The sequence below is a fragment of the Mustela nivalis genome (assembly GCF_964662115.1).
Source record: "Mustela nivalis genome assembly, chromosome: 17".
Classification (NCBI taxonomy): Eukaryota; Metazoa; Chordata; class Mammalia; order Carnivora; family Mustelidae; genus Mustela; species Mustela nivalis.
The window spans coordinates 36,513,761-36,532,070 of NC_139036.1; the positions used below are offsets into that span (position 1 = coordinate 36,513,761).

Here is an 18,310-nt window from a genome sequence, read left to right on the forward strand (position 1 = left end):
AAACCTGCTCCGCTGGGAGCCTGCTTCTCCTTCCCCCTTTGCCTGCCACTCCCCCTGCTTGTGCTCTGTCAAATAAATAAATAATCCGAAAAAACAAACAGGAGAACACCTAGGTGGCTCAGTCAGTTAAGTGTCTGCCTTGGGCTCAATTCATGATCCCAGGACATAACCTAAAGAAGCAGACATGACTGCTAACCCTTCCACCCACAACCACAGCTGACTGGGCTAGAAGCAAGTTCCTGCATCACAGGCAGTCAATCCATTAGCAGATCAGCAACCACAGAGTGTCCCGGTACACAAAAATCTTCACAAAGAAGAATGATGGCACTTAAGCCGAATCAGGGTTTGTCTTATGGATTAGGACTGGAAACCACATTGGTGGTGGGTGTGAAAGCTAAAAAGGCATAAAGAAAGAGCATGCAGGGGCCACAAAGAAATTAATATTATGAGCAAGAAGAAACTATAAAGAAGAATAGTAGTCATCAACGAGCGACAATTCTGCCCCTGGGAGGACATTTTAATTGTCACAACTAGGGGATCACCATAGCCATAGACAGCCTACAGAACTTAAAGCAAACAGGCTGAACACAGAACTCAAATCCTCTCCTCTGCTTAATACTCTGAGACTGAACTCTACGGACTTTCTTCTTATCCTCAGTCATCTCTTTCTCCACGGACTCTTGTCCCCAAGGTTTTATTTCCCATCTACCTCTATATCTAGCATTTCATTCACATCTCACTTACTCCTATGGACCACCTAGCTCCAATCACATCTAAATTAGCACCTTTAGGGGCACTGGGTGGCTCAGCCCTTAAACATCTGCCTTCAGGGTCCTGGGATCGAGCCCCGCACTGGACTCTGCTCAGTGAGAAGCCTGCTTCTCCCTCTCCCACTCCCCTTTGCTTGTGTTCACTCTCTCACTGTGTCTCTCTCTGTCAAATAAATAAATAAAATCTTTTTAATAAATAGATAAATAAATAAGTGCCGTTATTCAGACACACCGCACTTCTAACTGCTTGTGGACACAAATGCACATCTTCCCACATTCTTCCTCCTCCTCTTCCCCCCTCATGCAAGGACAAGCCCACCCTTCCAGCTGCTCAAGCCTAGAGCCTGAGAATGTCACTGCTTCTCTCCCATCCCAATTCTCTAATCATCATTGCCTCTCTCATATTCCCATTCCCACTGTCCTTAGCAATGGCCCCATTGCAATGACCTCAAAGCTCCCCGCACCTGTTGCCCCCCAAAAGCTGTCATGGGAATTATCTACTTCAAACCCTAAAATCTATATATGATCATTACTCTCCTCTACTTAAAAACCCTTCATGTTTTCTCTTTCCACTCAATGTAATGTCCACACTCTTCGACACAGTGAGAAGAACTCTAGAAGTTGTCCCCCTCCTGCTTCCCTTTGTCACCGAAGCCCTCAGGAGTCATCCCATCTGCACTCCATTCAGAAACCAAATCTGAATCCTCTCCCTTCCATACCTTTCCTTTCCACTACCTGCAACACCTTTCTCTGAATCCTATCTGGCCCTCCAAAAGCTTAGCTCGAGTGCCAATACCTACAAAAATACTTTTCCAGGTGACAATTACAACAGCCTTCACCCAATCCTTACACTTTTAAGAGACACTGTATCTCAACCGCAGACCTCCTGATGACTTGTCTGGAAAGAGCCATATGGATCCATCTGTCCTCCCCATGGGACCATAAACTATGAGAATGCAACGGCATGCTGTCATTCTTCTATCTCACAATCCCTAGCTAAATGGTCACTGGTTTTATAAATGAGAAAACCAAGGCAGAAACACATCACCGAATAAAACGGGTTTTTCTGACACTGTAAAACATGTATGTCCTGAAGATTCTCTAGATGAACTAAAATGAAAATCATTTTATATGTTCAAGGAGAGAGTTAAAATTAAAGGACTATTAACTCCAGGCCCTAAATACTAATGAATTTCATATTTTCCCACAGCCCTGAATTATCCAGTATTTTCTGAATATAAAAATCAAAACCTTCAGGGGTGCAGTGTGGAAAGAACACAGAATTGGGAACCAGACAACCTGAGTTCCAGACCCAGCTCTGCCAATAATCAGTTTAATGAGTAACAACCAATAAAGAACACTCAAATTACCCAATTCTTAGACCTCAGCTTCCCTATCAATAAAGGGACTGGACTGAACTAGCTTGATTCAACACACCTTCCTGTGATGACAGAAATGCGCTGCACCTGCCCTGTTGACATGGGCGCCACCAGACACACGTGTGACTACTGAACACTTCAAATGAGGCACGTGTCACTAAGGAACACATTTTTATTTTGATTAATTTAAATTTAACTAGCCACATGTGGGAGGGGCGCCTGGGTGGCTCAATGGGTTAAGATGCCATCCAGATACATACAAGGGAGGGAACAGAAACAGGACAATAAAAACACTGAAAATATCCTATAGCACAAAGATGAAAGAGACACTGGGTTATTAGCTTTAAGTTTCAGAAGACTAGCTCCCATATTTTCCAAACCCAGAGAGGTGACTGAAATCAAAAAAATCCTGAAGCAAAGTCTTAAGCTAAGGGCTTAAAACCCAGATGTAAGTAGGAGAAACAGCAATCCAAGGTACATTTAGAGATTTAAAGAGATAAAAGATAAAGCTATGGAAAAGCTGAAACACAGAATGCTTGAAGTAGATCTTCCAAAGGGATTATATACACGGCACAAAAGGATTCATACTCAAGACAAACTGGACTATAAATTCTCTTTGCTTCTTGTAAGATTTTTTAATTTACAAAACTCCTAGTACACTGTACCTTCACATATTTAAAAACACAAACACAGGGAGATGTACCTTCAAAACAGATGTAAAGGGGTTAAAAGCTCCAGCTTTGCCGCCAGACTATTTGGGCTATAACAGCTGGCTTTCCCTTACTCTCTGCGATCTTAACCAAGTTACCTAATCACAGTGCCTCCACTCCCACACCTATGAGGCAGAGAGACTAGTACCTATATTGTGAAGCAAGAAATGAGAGTTACTTTATATGTAAAAATATATATACATACCCACACACACATATAATCAAGATACACACACATATGCACATACATAGTTACATAAGAAAAACAACATGGTAAACGCTGGGGAAAATTTTGCTGCTAAATCTCTTTATTATAATTATGATTCAAAGTCTGAAACTACTTAGATGGGAACCACAATAAAAAGGTAATTTTATTTTATTTCTTTTTTTTTTTTTAAGAATTTAATTTATTTGAGAGCAAAAGAGACAGCGTGGGGCGCCTGGGTGGCTCAGTGGGTTAAGCCGCTGCCTTCGGCTCAGGTCATGATCTCAGGGTCCTGGGATCGAGTCCCATATCGGGCTCTCTGCTCAGCAGGGAGCCTGCTTCCCTTCCTCTCTCTCTCTGCCTGCCTCTCTGCCTACCTCTCTGCCTACCTGTGATATCTCTCTCTCTCTCTGTCAAATAAATAAATAAATCTTTAAAAAAAAAAAAAAAAAGAGAGAGAGACAGCGTGCACAAAGCAGGGGAGGGGCAGGGGAAGAGGGAGAAGCAGACTCTGCAGAAGCAGAGCGGGGAGCCTGATGAGGGGGGGTTGATCCCAGGACCCTGGGATCATGACCTTAACCGAATGAGCCACCCAAGTGCCCCAAAAAGGAAATTTTAACTTGTGTATTTATAAGAAGCTAATGAAGACTACAGTCAACAAATCTCTCATCACTGATAAAACTTTGATTTGAAAATACAAAAATAGGTATATCTATGGCATTGACCGAAAATTCTCACAATGCAAAGGCCCCAAAGTGGTTTGCAGCTTGCAAACCAGTAAAGGCAGGAGAGTAATCTCGTGATCTGGGCCATGGCTGCAGTGGGAGACATTCCCAATTCCCCCACTGTAAGCAGAGAGACTAGAACAATAGAACAAAACAAAAGAGATTCTCCAAGTTACCTTACATGGTCACCTGAATTTGGTGAGCTGCTGTCTGAGGTCCTACGGGCCCCTGCCCACAAAGCGCCGTCACACACAACAGAGAACATGCCATGTCTCAACTCTTTTCCCCTCCTCAATACACAGTGCTTTGTACCTAGTGGACAGTCACGTGTCTCTTTCTTTTTGACTGACTGACCAGCTAGGAAGTCACAAAAGACACCCTAAAGCACTGACACAAGATGCAGCAAAGGTATACTCTAACTACAAACTGCACCCTGCCCCTGAAACCGTGAGACCTCAGGGTTCTAGATCACTCTGTCAGCGACTCCAGTGGTCTCTTCCAGGACAATCCTGACATCAGTGGATGTCTACAGAATGAAGGGTCGTCCAGAGATTTCCCAAGTACATTCTAACTCTGATGTTGCAGGAATTAATATGAAAGCTTTCTAAAAGTATATATAGCAATCCTTACATTAACAAATGGTATAAAAACAGTAACCTAGGGCACCTGGGTGGCTCAATTAGTCAAGCATCTGGCTTCGGTTCAGGTCATGGTCCCAGGGTCCTGCGATCGAGTCCCGCATCAGGCTCCCTGCTCAGCACCAAGCTTGCTTCTCCCTCTGCCCCACCCCTGCTCATGCACTTGCTCGCTCTCTCAAATTAATAAATATCTTTTAGAAAAAAACAATAACATAAATGAATAGAGCTCTCTATTTTCAACAGTTTCCCTACTCCCCTATCAGAGCAAAACTACAAACAAAGCATCTACCTTATGTCAGGACACTGAATCAAACGAATTAAGAGATACAAAACATGAGTTTTTAGATCAAAGGCATCAACTCCTAAAAGCAGAGGCCAAGACAGAGGGGTTTCACAGCAGTACTAGGAGGAAAGCAGAGAGGGCAGCAGAGGGCAGAGAGAGGAGGCGCAGGGCAGAGATGGAAGAATGAGGAAGAAGGGAAAAGAACGCCAGCCAGCCCAGTGGGGTTCAGCTTCTCCTGCCCCTAGCTTCTGTACTACCAGTAACTGTTCCCCACCTCCCTAATAACCTCAGAAATTCCTCTAACAAGGTTAAGGCCTTTCTCTACAGGTATAACAATAAAAAACTAATAATTTGACCAAGCACATCAGAACCAGAATTCCATTACACTGAGCACAATTAAAATCAAATGAATTTAAACTAGTATTAGATTCTTTCCTTTTTGACTAAAATAATAAAAATAATTCAAAAAAGAGAGACAAAGGATCAGAAAAAGACTAACTTCACAAATTTAAATGAAGGTCATTTGGGGGCAATTTTTGCTTAAAATTAGTTTCAAACCAGTCCTCATCTTAAAGGAGTTTTAGTTCCAGAGGGGGGGGAAAAAAACCCACAAAACAAAACAAAAAATAAAAAAATAAAGGAGCCTTAGTGCCAAAAGTTCTGCCAACCATGGGCTGCTGCCACAGTGCACACACTCTGGGCAAACGCTGGGCTCCCCCACTCCTCCTCAAGATATTCCTCCCTCCAGGTCTGTAGCAGGTATGTTGACTAGGGGGAACACAGGACAGAAAGGGGCCTTTGTCAAGGCCTTGGTTTTGACCTGATCTCTAAGCTCCACAGCCTGGTCCTACTATCCCTTCCCCCATACCCCAAAGGTAGGAGGTGACCAATTTTCAAATGGTGGTGGGGATGTTTATGAGGATTTGCCCCAATTTTAACCTTGAAGGAGGGAGTGAAGAAAGAGTGGGGACTATGCTGTGCTTCCAGATGGCATCTCTCAAATAGGAAGATTCGACTGAAGTTGTGTCTAGTCTAAGAAAGTCATAAAAATCCACTGTTGGAAGCTCTAAAGCTACAGGGATTGGTAAGTGATTTGGTCGGTAAGATAATTCAGAAATCCAGGTAAGTCTCAGAGCCATCTTCCCCCCAGTGTAATAACCATTTTCTTCCAGTGGTAACACAGTAACATGTTCCAGATAATATTTTCAAAGTTTCCACAATACTAATGAACAGTATTTCTAAGGAACCTATGTTTGATTTGTACCACTAACCAAAGAAAAACTGCTTAAGTACCTTTAAAACTTAAACCTAAGGCTTAAGTTATTCTGCTTCCTTGTCAATGGCAAGAAGCCAAAACACCAATAAGAAAACTTGATGTGATCAAATGAATATGCCAAATATAAGGAAAAAATATAATGACATAAGGCAGTCCTGTATTTCCTTGTCAAAAGTGCTCATATGCCACCATTAACATTATTAAACATTGCATTAAGATGATAAAATGCAAAACACCTGGGTGTACTGACTCTCTATTACTGAAGAGTTTATACACAGAACTACTTGGGCACTATTTAGTATATTTCTTTTTTTTTTTTTTTAATTTTACTTAGGTATGTCTTTTAGAAAGAGAGTACGACCGAAGAGAAGAGCACAGGGAGAGGAAGAATGTTAAGCAGACTCCATGCCTAGCACAGAGCCTAATGTGCGGCTCGATCTCATGACCCTGAGACCATGACCTAAGCCAAAAATCAAGAGTCGGATGCTTAACTAAGGCACCCAAATGCCCCTAGTATATCTGATTCTTTAGCATTTTCTCACTAGCACATGATTAAGGTCACAGAAACCTCTTTATACTTACCCACAAGCCACATACTGTCCATTCCTAGATGTGGCAATGCTTAATCCATATAAACTGCCTTCATCAACAAATCTGTTAAGGCATTTTCTAGAGTTCACATCCCAAACATAAACTTCCCCATCGCCTGCATGAAAGAGCCAAGAAAGGGTTTGGTTAATTTTGTTTTAAACTTGAATGCCAAGTGAACTTACCATTCTTAGCCCCTTTTTAATACTAGAAGTGACTACAAATAAAAAGTCCTAGATGTAGAAAACTTGCCTAAAAATATTTCTGGTAAACATTCCCATATGTAGAAAACTGCACACTAATCAGTAGTTAATAAACAGTATCTTTTAGTTTAGAGTGAAAATCACAAACTCTTGGCTTGAGTTGAACTTCCAAAAAAATCTTTTACATTTCACTCAGATGAATTATTCGGAGAAAATCTGAAAAAACAAAAAAACAAAATACCCACCATAGTAAGTTCCAACCTCCATCAACAGGCACTAGAGCCCCTCCACATGAGGCCAAGATACTGACACCAAATTGATGATGGTAGTCATGATGAAGGGAGAATGAAGGGATCCAGACCACAAGGGAATTATAATTTAAGATACATACCACTTACCTACTATCAAGTAATTTAAACAATAATAAATGCCAACTGTGAGGGGCCCCTGGGTGGCACAGTCGGTTGAGTCTCCAACTCTTGATTTCAGCTCAGGTCATGATCTCAGGGTTGTGGAATGGAGCCCTGCTCTGGGCTCTGTGCTCAGAGGGGAGTCTGCTTGGGATTTTCTCCCTCCCTCTCCCCTCCCTCCCCTCGCCCCCCTCTCAAGTGCACGCATTCTCTCTCTCAATTAAATAAATAGATCTTTAAAAAAGTAATAAATGTCAGCTGTGACCAATAAGCACAAACAGTTTAGAGAAGGGAAAATGTGTGTAAGACTGAGGAGTATGTTGAATGTGAAGGGAACATGAATACTTTCATGACAGTAAAGACCATCGGGGAGCCTGGCTGGCTCAGTCAGAAAAGCATGCAACTCTTAATCTCGGGTGTCATGAGTTCGAGCCCCACACTGGGTAAAGAGATTACTAAAAAAATATAAACTTACAAAAGAAAAGAAAGAGATGACTATTGCCAAAATTCGCCCTCATTCTTTTTTCTCTCCTCTACAGGCCCATGATACTGATGATCACTCTTCCTCACACGCCCATTTAAAGATTTCTTAATGACCCTACACTCACCACAAAGGTGTTCCTCACGCACCCATTTCATCTCTGCCTTTTCTGTGGATATTACACTCTGGTTCACTTTTCTAAGATTTTATTTATTTATTTACTTATTGCGGGGGAGGGGCGGTGTCAAAAGGAGAGGAACAAGCAGATTCCAAGCTGAGTGTGAGCTGATGCAGGACTTGACCCCAGGACCCTGAGATCATGACTGAGCCGAAACCAATAGTCGGTCACCCAATGAACTGAGCCACCCAGGCACCCCTAAAGTTCGCTTTTCTATATTTTTATCCTCCCAATGAGAATTCAATTAAGCTCACTATTTCAACTATTTCCTTGACAAAGATTAGCTGGCATGAGGGTGTAGATTAAGTTGTAGTAAAATATATTTGAAAAAACTGAACAGGGTCAAATTTGAAAATCTTTGCATCTGTCTGTACAGTAATGTTACAATAAAAGAGGACATTTTAGTTTTACTCTCAGCCCAGCTGGGAACAGACTAAAATGGGAAGAAAAGGGATCAACCGTGGGAAGGTCATCTAGATGTTACCAAAGCCAGACTTTGGGTTACTCTTCCCTATGCTTTTAGGACCTTTATTAGGGAAAATAAGACCTCCACAGTAATGACCAAATCTGTAAATATTTTACATTTGCATCTAGTTCATACAGAAATTTTAGTATCTCTGACCCTCCATATCTCTTCTCTCCCACTCTGACCCTCCCAGGATCCGAGAGCCATTTCATTTGGAACACAGGACTCTGACTCTGAACCAGTTAAGTATCCAACTCTTGGTTTCGGCTCAGGTCATGATCTCAGGGTCCTGGGATCAAGCCCCATGGCTGGCTCCCTACTCAGGAGGGAAGTTCCTCTCTCTCTCTCTCTCTCCCCTCCTCGGCCCCTCCCCCCCACTCGTGCACTCTCTAAAATAAATAAATCTTTAAAAAAAAACACATACACAACTTTTTAATCCAGTTATAAAATAAGTCACAGAGACAATGTACAACATGGCAACCACAGTTACTAATAAAATAGTGCACATCTGAAAGTTGCTAAGAGAGTAGATCTTAAAAGTTCTCATCACAAGAAAAAAAATCCTAATTATGAGTAGTGACAGAAGATTGAAACAGACTTATCGTGGTGGTCATTTTTAATATACACCAATACTGAATGTTGTACACCTAATATGTTATATGTCTGTTATACCTAAGAAAAAAAACTAACGCTATATATTTTCAAGTGCTGCTAGCTGAGGTATAGCAAAAATTCTGCCCAAGAGCCCCACAGAGACTGGACAATAGTAGTCACAGGCAGAACCACTTTGATGTCTCCCACTACCGACCATCGTGAGCTATACGGAGATTACAATGGTCCCAAGACCCTACAGGAAAGAGACTAACAGCCCAAGAAGGCACAGGACAATCAGAAAGGCAAGAGAGCAAAAAAGTGCCAGATTAGAGACTGTCAGGGGTGAAAGCTCTTCTACTGCACCACAGGAATGTCAGAGAGTGAAACCCGAATTGTTTTCAGTCAATAACGAAGAACATTCCAAACACTATCCAAGTGAAAAGGTACTGCTAAAAGAAAAAGGTGACTTTCAAAAGGAAAGACTGAGCATGAATCATCGTTTAAATAACCATTTTCTTCCGGTCTTTTCCCCATACATGGTAACATGGTTAAATGGTTAGCTCTTCACTATTACTAGTTAGTAAATAAGATGGCAAAAGGCAATGACAAAAATCTAAAAATAAAAATTACTTTCTAACACAAAGAAATCTAAACTCAAACACTGTTTTTGGTTAAATCTGAAATGTGAACACATCCAAAGCTTTTAAAAAGCTTTAGGTGAGGGATGCCTGGGTGGTTCAGTTGGTTAAGCCGTTGCCTTCGGCTCAGGTCATGGGGGGATCAAGCCCCACATCAGGCTCCTTGCTCAGCAGGAAGCCTGCTTCTTTCTCCTTCTCTGCTGGCCACTCTGCATGCTTATGCTTCTCTCTATCTCTCTCTCTGTCTCTCTGACAAATAAATAAATAAATAAAATCTTTTAAAAAAAAAAAGCTTTAGGTGATCACGTCATTAACCCACCTGAAGAGGCGTATAGTTTCTTGCTATCTGAAGAGAACGTGGATGCTGCAACCCTTCCATTAATTTTCATGCTACCAATCAGTTCTTTGGTCTGAAAGAATAACAAATATTACTTATCCAATTTTTAGCAGGTGCATGGAAGAATCACACTGGGAATAAAAACAATCTAGTTCTGGTCTGTAGCACCTACTAAACGTTGTCCCTATACTCACAAGTTCTCCCCAAGTCCGACTGTGCCCCTCCACTCAGATGCAGATTTCGTTCAAGACTATCCCTACCCTGGGGTGCCTGGGTGGCTCAGTGGGTTAAAGCCTCTGCCTTTGACTGGGGTCATGATCCCAGGGTCCTGGGATTGAGCCCTGCATCGGACTCTCTGCTCAGCAGGGAGCCTGCTTCCTCCTCTCGCTCTCTCTGCCTGCTTCTCTGCTTACTTGTGATCTCTGTCAAATAAATAAATAAAAATCTTTAAAGAAAAAAAAAAGACTATCCCTACACTCATGTCTTATCCTGAAAGAACAAGCAGCCACTATTAATGGTTGACCTTCATTGACAGCAAATGAAGATATCCAGCAACACCATTTATCAGCAAGAAGGACCCATCTGGAGACACTTCGAAGCTCCTCACTATCTTCTCTTTCAAACCTGAGAGAAGAGACAAATTAATAAAGATTAATATGATTTTCAGTGATGTTATCTTTCACTGGCAATGGAGAATTTCTTTTAAAATATCTAACTGCCTCAAACTAAACCAAAAGTAGGCTCAGACTCTGAATAAGTCTGACCCTATGCATCACTGAGTATGACCCAAGTATAAGGTCATTACCAAGTGCTTCCTTTACCTGTCTTGGTTAACAGTCACCATCTGAACTGTGGCCAAAGATTCAGCTCTCTGAACAGTAAACATACCAACTAATTTTCCAAATGTGAATGGTGACATCTGTAATTAACTAAAAGGATAAATTATACTTCTTTGTCACAAAGTTCATTACCAGGAGGGAAATGCACGGCCATCAGAAACAGCTAAAACATAGTAATATGTACAGACTAGTTGCTGGCCACCAACTAAACACCCAATGATGAAGGAGTCTAGTCTTAACTTCATGGATCCAAAAAGGAAAAAAAGAAAAAAAATACCCACAAAATGTCAGTATATTCAAGAGCTGATTAGTTTCCCAAAATGTGACTCATGCAACCTAATCACATGACCTAAGAATATAAACCAGTCAATTTACTTACTTCCCAAAGGACACATTCCTTTTCCATCCCTAAAAGGCTCATACTGACCATGCAGGAAACTCCTTCCATCAGGACTGCTTAGTGAGGAAACTTACTCATTATGAAACTGCCTGAGAGAAAGGGTGCTGAAGGAATAGATACCACTGGCCCCCTGTAGAGAAGGGAAGCAGGTAGCCAGGGAAATGGAGCAGAGTCAAGTTTTCCCTCTTCACCCTTTTGTATGTATTGGATTTTTGCACCACATGAATGTACTGCTTGGTCAAAAAAAATTATTTCAAAAAATATTTAAGTTGCTAAGTTAAAACATTCATCAGAATAAATAAACTGAGAAAACTCTAGTGAGAAATCCTTGTTCCCCTACAGGAAAATGCTGGCTAAGGCTGCCACAGACCGCCTCCATCCTACAAACAGTTTTCATCCAGATGGTTCACAATCCTACAAACCGGGCCTCCCACTCAAGTGCTGCCCACAAAGACTATACCCTAGGTCTCTGGAGGGAACTCAATCCAGACACGTATTTCCAGCTAATGGGGTACAATCTGAACCTACTCCTCTCTAGGGTAATTTTCATCCCCCTTTCTGGGCAAGCCTTTCGCTTTGACTACAATATACAGAAACAGCTCCACGCATAAGGAAAATCCCATCACATGATGAAGCAGGGAAGGGAGGCTAGATCTCGAAGTGTGGGGCTGCAGCCAGAAACCACACCCCACCCCCAACTTAACCCTACTGACACAGAACTGGACAGGAGGAATGCAAGAGAGAACTCAGAGGCCTACAGCTGGGGATCCCCACAGCCATGGAGGGCTACAGACTGTGCAGGGATTGTCAGAGCAGCAGGGAAGAGTACCCTCACGCTGTGCACACAGACCCAGTGTGGCAACAACAGAGACAACAGCCAGAGGCCTCGTTACATCAAGCCTGCTCTCTGGCACAGGTGGCTCGAAGACCTCCTGCTTGTAGCCTAAGGAATCCTGTTGTTCTGAGGGAATTCAGGAGAGGAGAGTGTCTTCCACAAGGAAATACAAGACTTGCAGCAAATAAAGACAGGCAGTTGATATAGAAAGTAAATGAAAAAACCACCGCATTTTCATCCAAAACTTACAGAATACCAGTAATATGTATACAATTTTGCTTTTAACCTCGCAAAAAATAATAAACACTAATATCAATATTGTAATTGCTTTTTACAAACGCTGAACCTTCCAAAATAGGAACCAGACAAAACATATGACCTTGAAAAAGAAGATACTATGCTTTGAAGATGTCAGATATAAATCTTTCTGTAAATCTGTGAATGACATTTTTAGGTCAACTACAGAGCAAGTGGTAAGAAAAAGAATGGCTGGGGTGCCTGGGTGGCTCAGTGGGTTAAGCCTCTGCCTTCAGCTCAGGTCATGATCTCAGGATCCTGGGATCGAGCCCCGCATCAGGCTCTCTGTTCAGCAGGGAGCCTGCTTCCCAACACCCCCCACCCCGCCCCATCTGCCTGCCTCTCTCTCTGCCTATTTATGATCTCTCTGTCAAATAAATAAATATTTTTTAAAAAAGAGAGAGAAAAGAAAGAAAAAAAAGAAAAAGAATGGACAATTTTATTACAACAATGCCAGGTTCCCCAAGACGGCAAGTGGATTTGCTGTGCTGGGATAGACCCTACGCTGCTTTTACTGTGGGAGCAGCCCCCACCAAGTGCCATGAGCGCTCAATTACCTCTTTTGAACAAACTAGAGGGAAGGAGAGTTGAGGGGTGGGGGGATGGGTGAACGAGGTGATGGGGATGAAGGAGGGCCCTTGTGATGAGCACCAGAATTGTTGAATCATTATACTGTACACCTGAAACTAACAAAACACTGTATGCTAACTAACTGGAATCAAAATAAAAACTAGAAAATAAAACTAAAAAAATTAAAAATGATCTCTTTTAATATTTAGGACCCTCGACTTTATAGAAAGCTGAAGCTCAGATATTACCAAACCATAAGACCTATAAGCAAAATGGCAGCCTAACCAACTAATTTTATTCCCAAATGGTCAAATTCCTCATGTGTTTACCTAGAACAAGGTATCTCTCTTATGACTTGTCCTTCTAAATGATGCAGCAGAAATTGCTTCTGGAGTCTCAATTAGTAATCTGGGGTTCCCAACCTTTTCATGTGTCAGTCTGTGGCTGTTCAAAAACTTTTATAACCAGGGGTGCCTGAGTGGCTCAGTGGGTGAAAGCCTCTGGCTTCGGCTCAGGTCATGATCGCAGGGTCCTGGGATCAAGCCCCACGTCGGACTCTCTGCTCAGCAGGGAGCCTGCTTCCTCCTCCTCTCTCTCTCTGCCTGCCTCTCTGCATACTTTGTGATCTCTGTCAAATAAATAAATAAAATCTTTAAAAAAAAAAAAAAACTTTTATAACCAAAGGACATGCTAAACTTCAGTTCTATGTTGGTGAAAATAGAGATGTAATGTTTTTCCCATATGACTTCATTGGCCTCTAAATTCTATCAGAGAATGTTGAAAATCCATAGACCCCATTATGAACCCCAATGGGTTAATGAGAAAAACCACCAATTCAGAATTCTTCAGAATGCATCAATTCTGTACTCCTCATTTTTCAAACTTACATTTAAGACAAAGAGTTTACAAATGTATAAGTTTGCATATTCTAACCAATGTCCTTAATTAATTTTGAGTTAGAGTGTTTCATAATGAAATTGAAAATAGCGTTCAACAACCAACCCCACACAAAAAAATACATTTACTTTAGCACTATCATCATTACTGCCAAGCTATGCTCGTTGAGGAAAGAGCAAAGAGGGTGAGATAAATGCCACATCTTAGAAGGTAGCGATCAGACGCATACTCCGGCGTACCTGCAGATCCACCATCAACATCACTGACTATCTTCACCAACCCCAGGGATCTGCTTCTCCCAAGAGGATATAAGGCGCCCACTCCTTTTCATTAGTGGAATAACATGTGAAAACAGTTAACAACTACATACTGTTTTCTGCGTTTCAGGGGAAACTGTTTCAGGCTCTTCAACTCAGTGAGGTCCACAGACCAGCAACACCAGCCTCACCCACGAACTTGTGAGAAATGCAGAATCCGGCCCCCTCAGACCTATAGAAGCACATTCTGCACTTGAGCCAGATCCCCAGGGGGCTCCTGTGCACAGTAATGTCTGAGAGGCCCTGCCGTAAAGCACACTTAAACTACAAATCCACTCGGAAAAGGTCACCGAAGTTGACAGGAAACACAAGAAGCAGAAGACTGGAAACACTGATGATAAACCCCATAAATGTTTCTGAAGCTGAACTTGTTCACTTTGAACCATTAGCAGAAAAAAGGCTGTACAGAGCTACCCCTTTCCTTTACAGCCCCAAACATATACCCAGTTTAACAGGGAGACTGCCAGGGAGCCACAGCACTGTTATCAACGCCTCCCAGGGCGTATAGCGCTAACCCAGCCAACCCACCACAGGGCTTTGGTCCACAGAGGGTTCCTGAAGGTGTCACTGGATTTTGCGGTGATGCGAGGAGGGGCATGCGGGAGAAGAATGGGGAAGGCAGAGGAAGATAAATTTTCAAATAATAAAACATTTTCTTAAGCAGTCTTGAAAATACATTATGATCTCCAAAAGCAGTGCTTTATTTCCTTTAAACATAAACCAAATATCTATTATAACAGACACCAGAAGGACGAGAGAGAATCCAAATCTCCAGAAGACTAGAGAGGGGAGATACTCTGTCTGAGGACTTGGGACTCGGGTCTTCTAGCTCCCAGGCTCTTTCTGCAGTATCACCTGCCAATCTTACAGCCTTGTGTTTGCAACTGCTTTTCTGCTCAGGGAGATACAGATTCCCAAATTCCAGTTTTCCCAGAAATGCTCAATAAAAAGTTTACTATTTTCATTCAAATGTATCATCTCAACACAGTGACATTTTCTGAATACTAAAACTAAAAAGATTCTTATTTTTAAGAATCATGTGGGGGAAAAGTGGTCATAAACACTGTTAAATGAACTCAGCTGTGGGGCTGACAGGGCAGAGGGGTGATGGGCGGCATGTTTGATAGAAACCTTACCTCTCACTTGATGCACAGGAATTAGCTTTCCAGCCAGCATATCATAGACATAAAGAACCTTGCTGTGGATGCTCGTGGCTAAAACCTCTTCTCCAGTAGCACTAAAACAGGCCTTAAATATTGGAAACTTCTCCAAATAGATGCTCTGGATTTTAGGATTTGTTTTTCCATCAACCTATAAGGAGAGGCAAAACATTCCTTTTGGTTATTTCCATAGACTGTATCCTGTGAGTAAGTACTTCTCACCACGAGTTTCCATTTAAAAAATGCACAGCACAGGGTGCCTGGGTGGCTCAGTGGCTTGGGGCCTCTGCCTTGGGCTCAGGTCGTGATCCCAGGGCCCTAGAATCAAGCCCCGCATCGGGCTCTCTGCTCAGCAGGAGGCCTGCTTCCCCTCCTCTCTCTCTCTGCCTGCCTCTCTGCCTACTTGTGATCTCAGTCAAATAAATAAATAAATAAAAATACACACCTGAAACAGCGACACGGCATTATCTCGCGCGGCAACCATTACAACTTGCGCACAAGGATGGAACTGCACGGATGAGATCCGAGCCGTGGTAGGACGTTCCGCGTTAGCATGGAGACAATTCTTAACCTGTGGAAAAAGACAGTGACAACTCTATCAATTCAAATGAGTTAACATTCTTTTTTTTTTTTGAAGATTTTATTTATTTATTTGACAGGAAGAGAGAGACAGCACGTACAAGCAGGCAGAGCAGCAGGCAGAGGCAGATGGAAAAGCAGATTCCCCGTAGACCAGAGAGCCCAGATTCAGGGCTTCATCCCAGGCTCCTGGAATCATGACCTGAGCCGAGGGCAGATGCATAACTGAGCCACCCAGGAGCCCCAACATTCTTTTCTTTAAAGCATGAAGGAAAGACAATTCAACATAGCTTATGCTGAGAAGGAAGTACACTGGTATGGTAACCACAAGACCACAGCTCTACTACCAACTAGCAAGTCATTTTACTAAATAATAATCCATTTTTACCATCTTTCTAACAAGGGGATGAAATAGTTAAGGTCTTGGGGGGACCAGGACAGTCATTTCCTAGGATATACCATACAGATTAGGAGACTGACTTTAAGCATATTTTACATAAAATTGCTACTCTAGCATTTTTGCATTCATGGCACAAAATAAAAGGCACTCTGTAATGGTCCCCATGGTTCTGTGGTTGGCATGGACAGCTATGTTCTCCTCTCAAAATACATGATTCCTAGCTTAAAACAATGATGACCTCATACATCATGCATTAGGCTATTTTCAGTTATTTCCTAGTTTTTACAGGTTGCTCTCTCTCCATTAAAAACTCAATTATAGGGCACCTGGGTGGCTCAGTTGGTTAAGCAACTGCCTTCGGCTCAGGTCATGATCCTGGGGTCCCGGGATCGAGTCCCGCATTGGGCTCCCAGCTCCACAGGGAGTCTGCTTCTCCCTCTGACCTTCTCTCCTCTCAGGCTCTCTCTCACTGTCTCTCTCTCAAATAAACAAATAAAATCTTAAAAAAAGAAAAAAAAACTCAGGGGCGCCTGGGTGGCTCAGTGGGTTAAGCCTCTAGCTTCCACTCAGGTCATGATCTCAGGGTCCTGGGATCGAGCCCCATATCGGGCTTTCTGCTCAACAGGGAGCCTGCTCCCCCCCCCCCCCCGCCTGCCTCTCTGCCTACATGTGATCTCTGTCAAATAAATAAATAAAATCTTAAAAAAAAAAAAAAAAAACTCAAAGGAAAAAACAGAGTACTAGGTGTATGTTTTGTTTATAAGAAACGAACTTAGATTCTTACAATAACTGCATTATCTGTGGATGTGAATCTACCCTACGAAGAGCTGACTGAACTGTCTTCATAAGGTGGAGGAAACACAATCACTCTGTCTCCTAGTAATCTGCCCTAATAGGGTTCCCTCCCCCATCTAAAGGATGCTACCATTTTATAATGGAGAAAAATATCTGTCAGAGATCTGTAACAGATATCTAACTGAAGCACTGGGCTGGGCAGGTACTTATTACCACAATGAACAAGTCTCACTAGTGCAGACCACTTTAGACAAGAGAGCCAGGAATAACCTTCCTAAGTGTCGTCTGAGCTGAAGGGTACGGACAGGTTTGGCCATGAGCAGTGCTTGAAGGACAGACAGGCAGAAGCAAGAGCAAAAGCTCAGAGGCAAGAAAGGACTCGTTGTGCTCAAGAAACAAAAAGAAGGCCTGAGGGAACCTGGGTCAGAAACAAAGGGGAAACTTCTGGGACGAAGCTCAGATACACGCAGACACCAGATTATAAAGAGCAGTGGAGACCATGATAAAGAATTCAAAAGTTTTCAAAAAGCAATGAAAAGTGACATGACCTGATGTTTTAGAAGCCCCTCCTGGCTACTACTAATGAAGAACAGGAAGAGGAGAGTGGAAGTGGGAGACACCCACTTCCAAGTCACCAAGTGACTGCAGTGCATGAGCTAACAAAGAATGGCAGCATGAACCAGGCTAGTGCCCAAGGAAACGCAGGAAAACGCAAAAGGAGAAATCAAACAATTGGTAAAAGATCCCTGGGAACATAATTTAATCTTCTTGATCATTTCTGCAGAAGAGTAATAAATGACAGCAACATGTTTAATCCCACAGAGAACACAAACCCACACACTGGATGTCAGAGGTAGTCAGCTGGAGGGGCCTAACTTGGCTGACTCTCACCTTTAAGATTCCTTTAGGAAGAGAAGCTGATGTAGATATGAAATTCCCAGTCCTTTGCAACAAATCATCTTCATCCTCTTCACTTTCACCTAAGTCAAACAAACCCACAAGGCTGAGTTTTAGAATCAACGAGATGGCCATTCCCTTCCCCAAACATCTCTATATTTCAAACTTCAACTCCCCCATTCCAGCCGCCAATCTCAATCACTTTATTTCAACTGCAATTGGTAAAAGTAAAACAAACTAAATTTGAAAGGGAGGGGAAAATGACACAGAGTCCAATATATATGGTTAAATACAAGCTTGACTCTGGAATGAAAGATATACATTCACAGACAATGACTAAAACAGGATGAAAAAAATAAAAGTTGAAGTCAGTATTTAATTTAAAAAGAACAATTCATAATTATGGCAAAATTGGCAATAAGGTGGACAGCAGATCTGGCTTA

At 42.3% G+C, this 18,310-nt stretch overlaps 1 protein-coding gene across 7 annotated transcripts in view; it reads right to left on the minus strand.

Moving 5' to 3' along the window:
* The window catches only part of UTP18 (UTP18 small subunit processome component), a gene marked incomplete at its 5' end in the record, with an annotated part of 41,091 nt that overhangs the window by 11,070 nt on the left and 11,711 nt on the right, over positions 1-18,310 (minus strand). For all 7 annotated transcript variants that reach the window (XM_082704618.1, XM_082704620.1, XM_082704619.1 and 4 more), the window contains 6 exons: positions 6,569-6,692; positions 9,864-9,954; positions 10,405-10,505; positions 15,173-15,347; positions 15,642-15,767; positions 17,862-17,950. In XM_082704618.1, the coding sequence (XP_082560744.1) occupies positions 6,569-6,692; positions 9,864-9,954; positions 10,405-10,505; positions 15,173-15,347; positions 15,642-15,767; positions 17,862-17,950 (706 nt within the window). The remainder of the gene's footprint in view (positions 1-6,568; positions 6,693-9,863; positions 9,955-10,404; positions 10,506-15,172; positions 15,348-15,641; positions 15,768-17,861; positions 17,951-18,310) is intronic.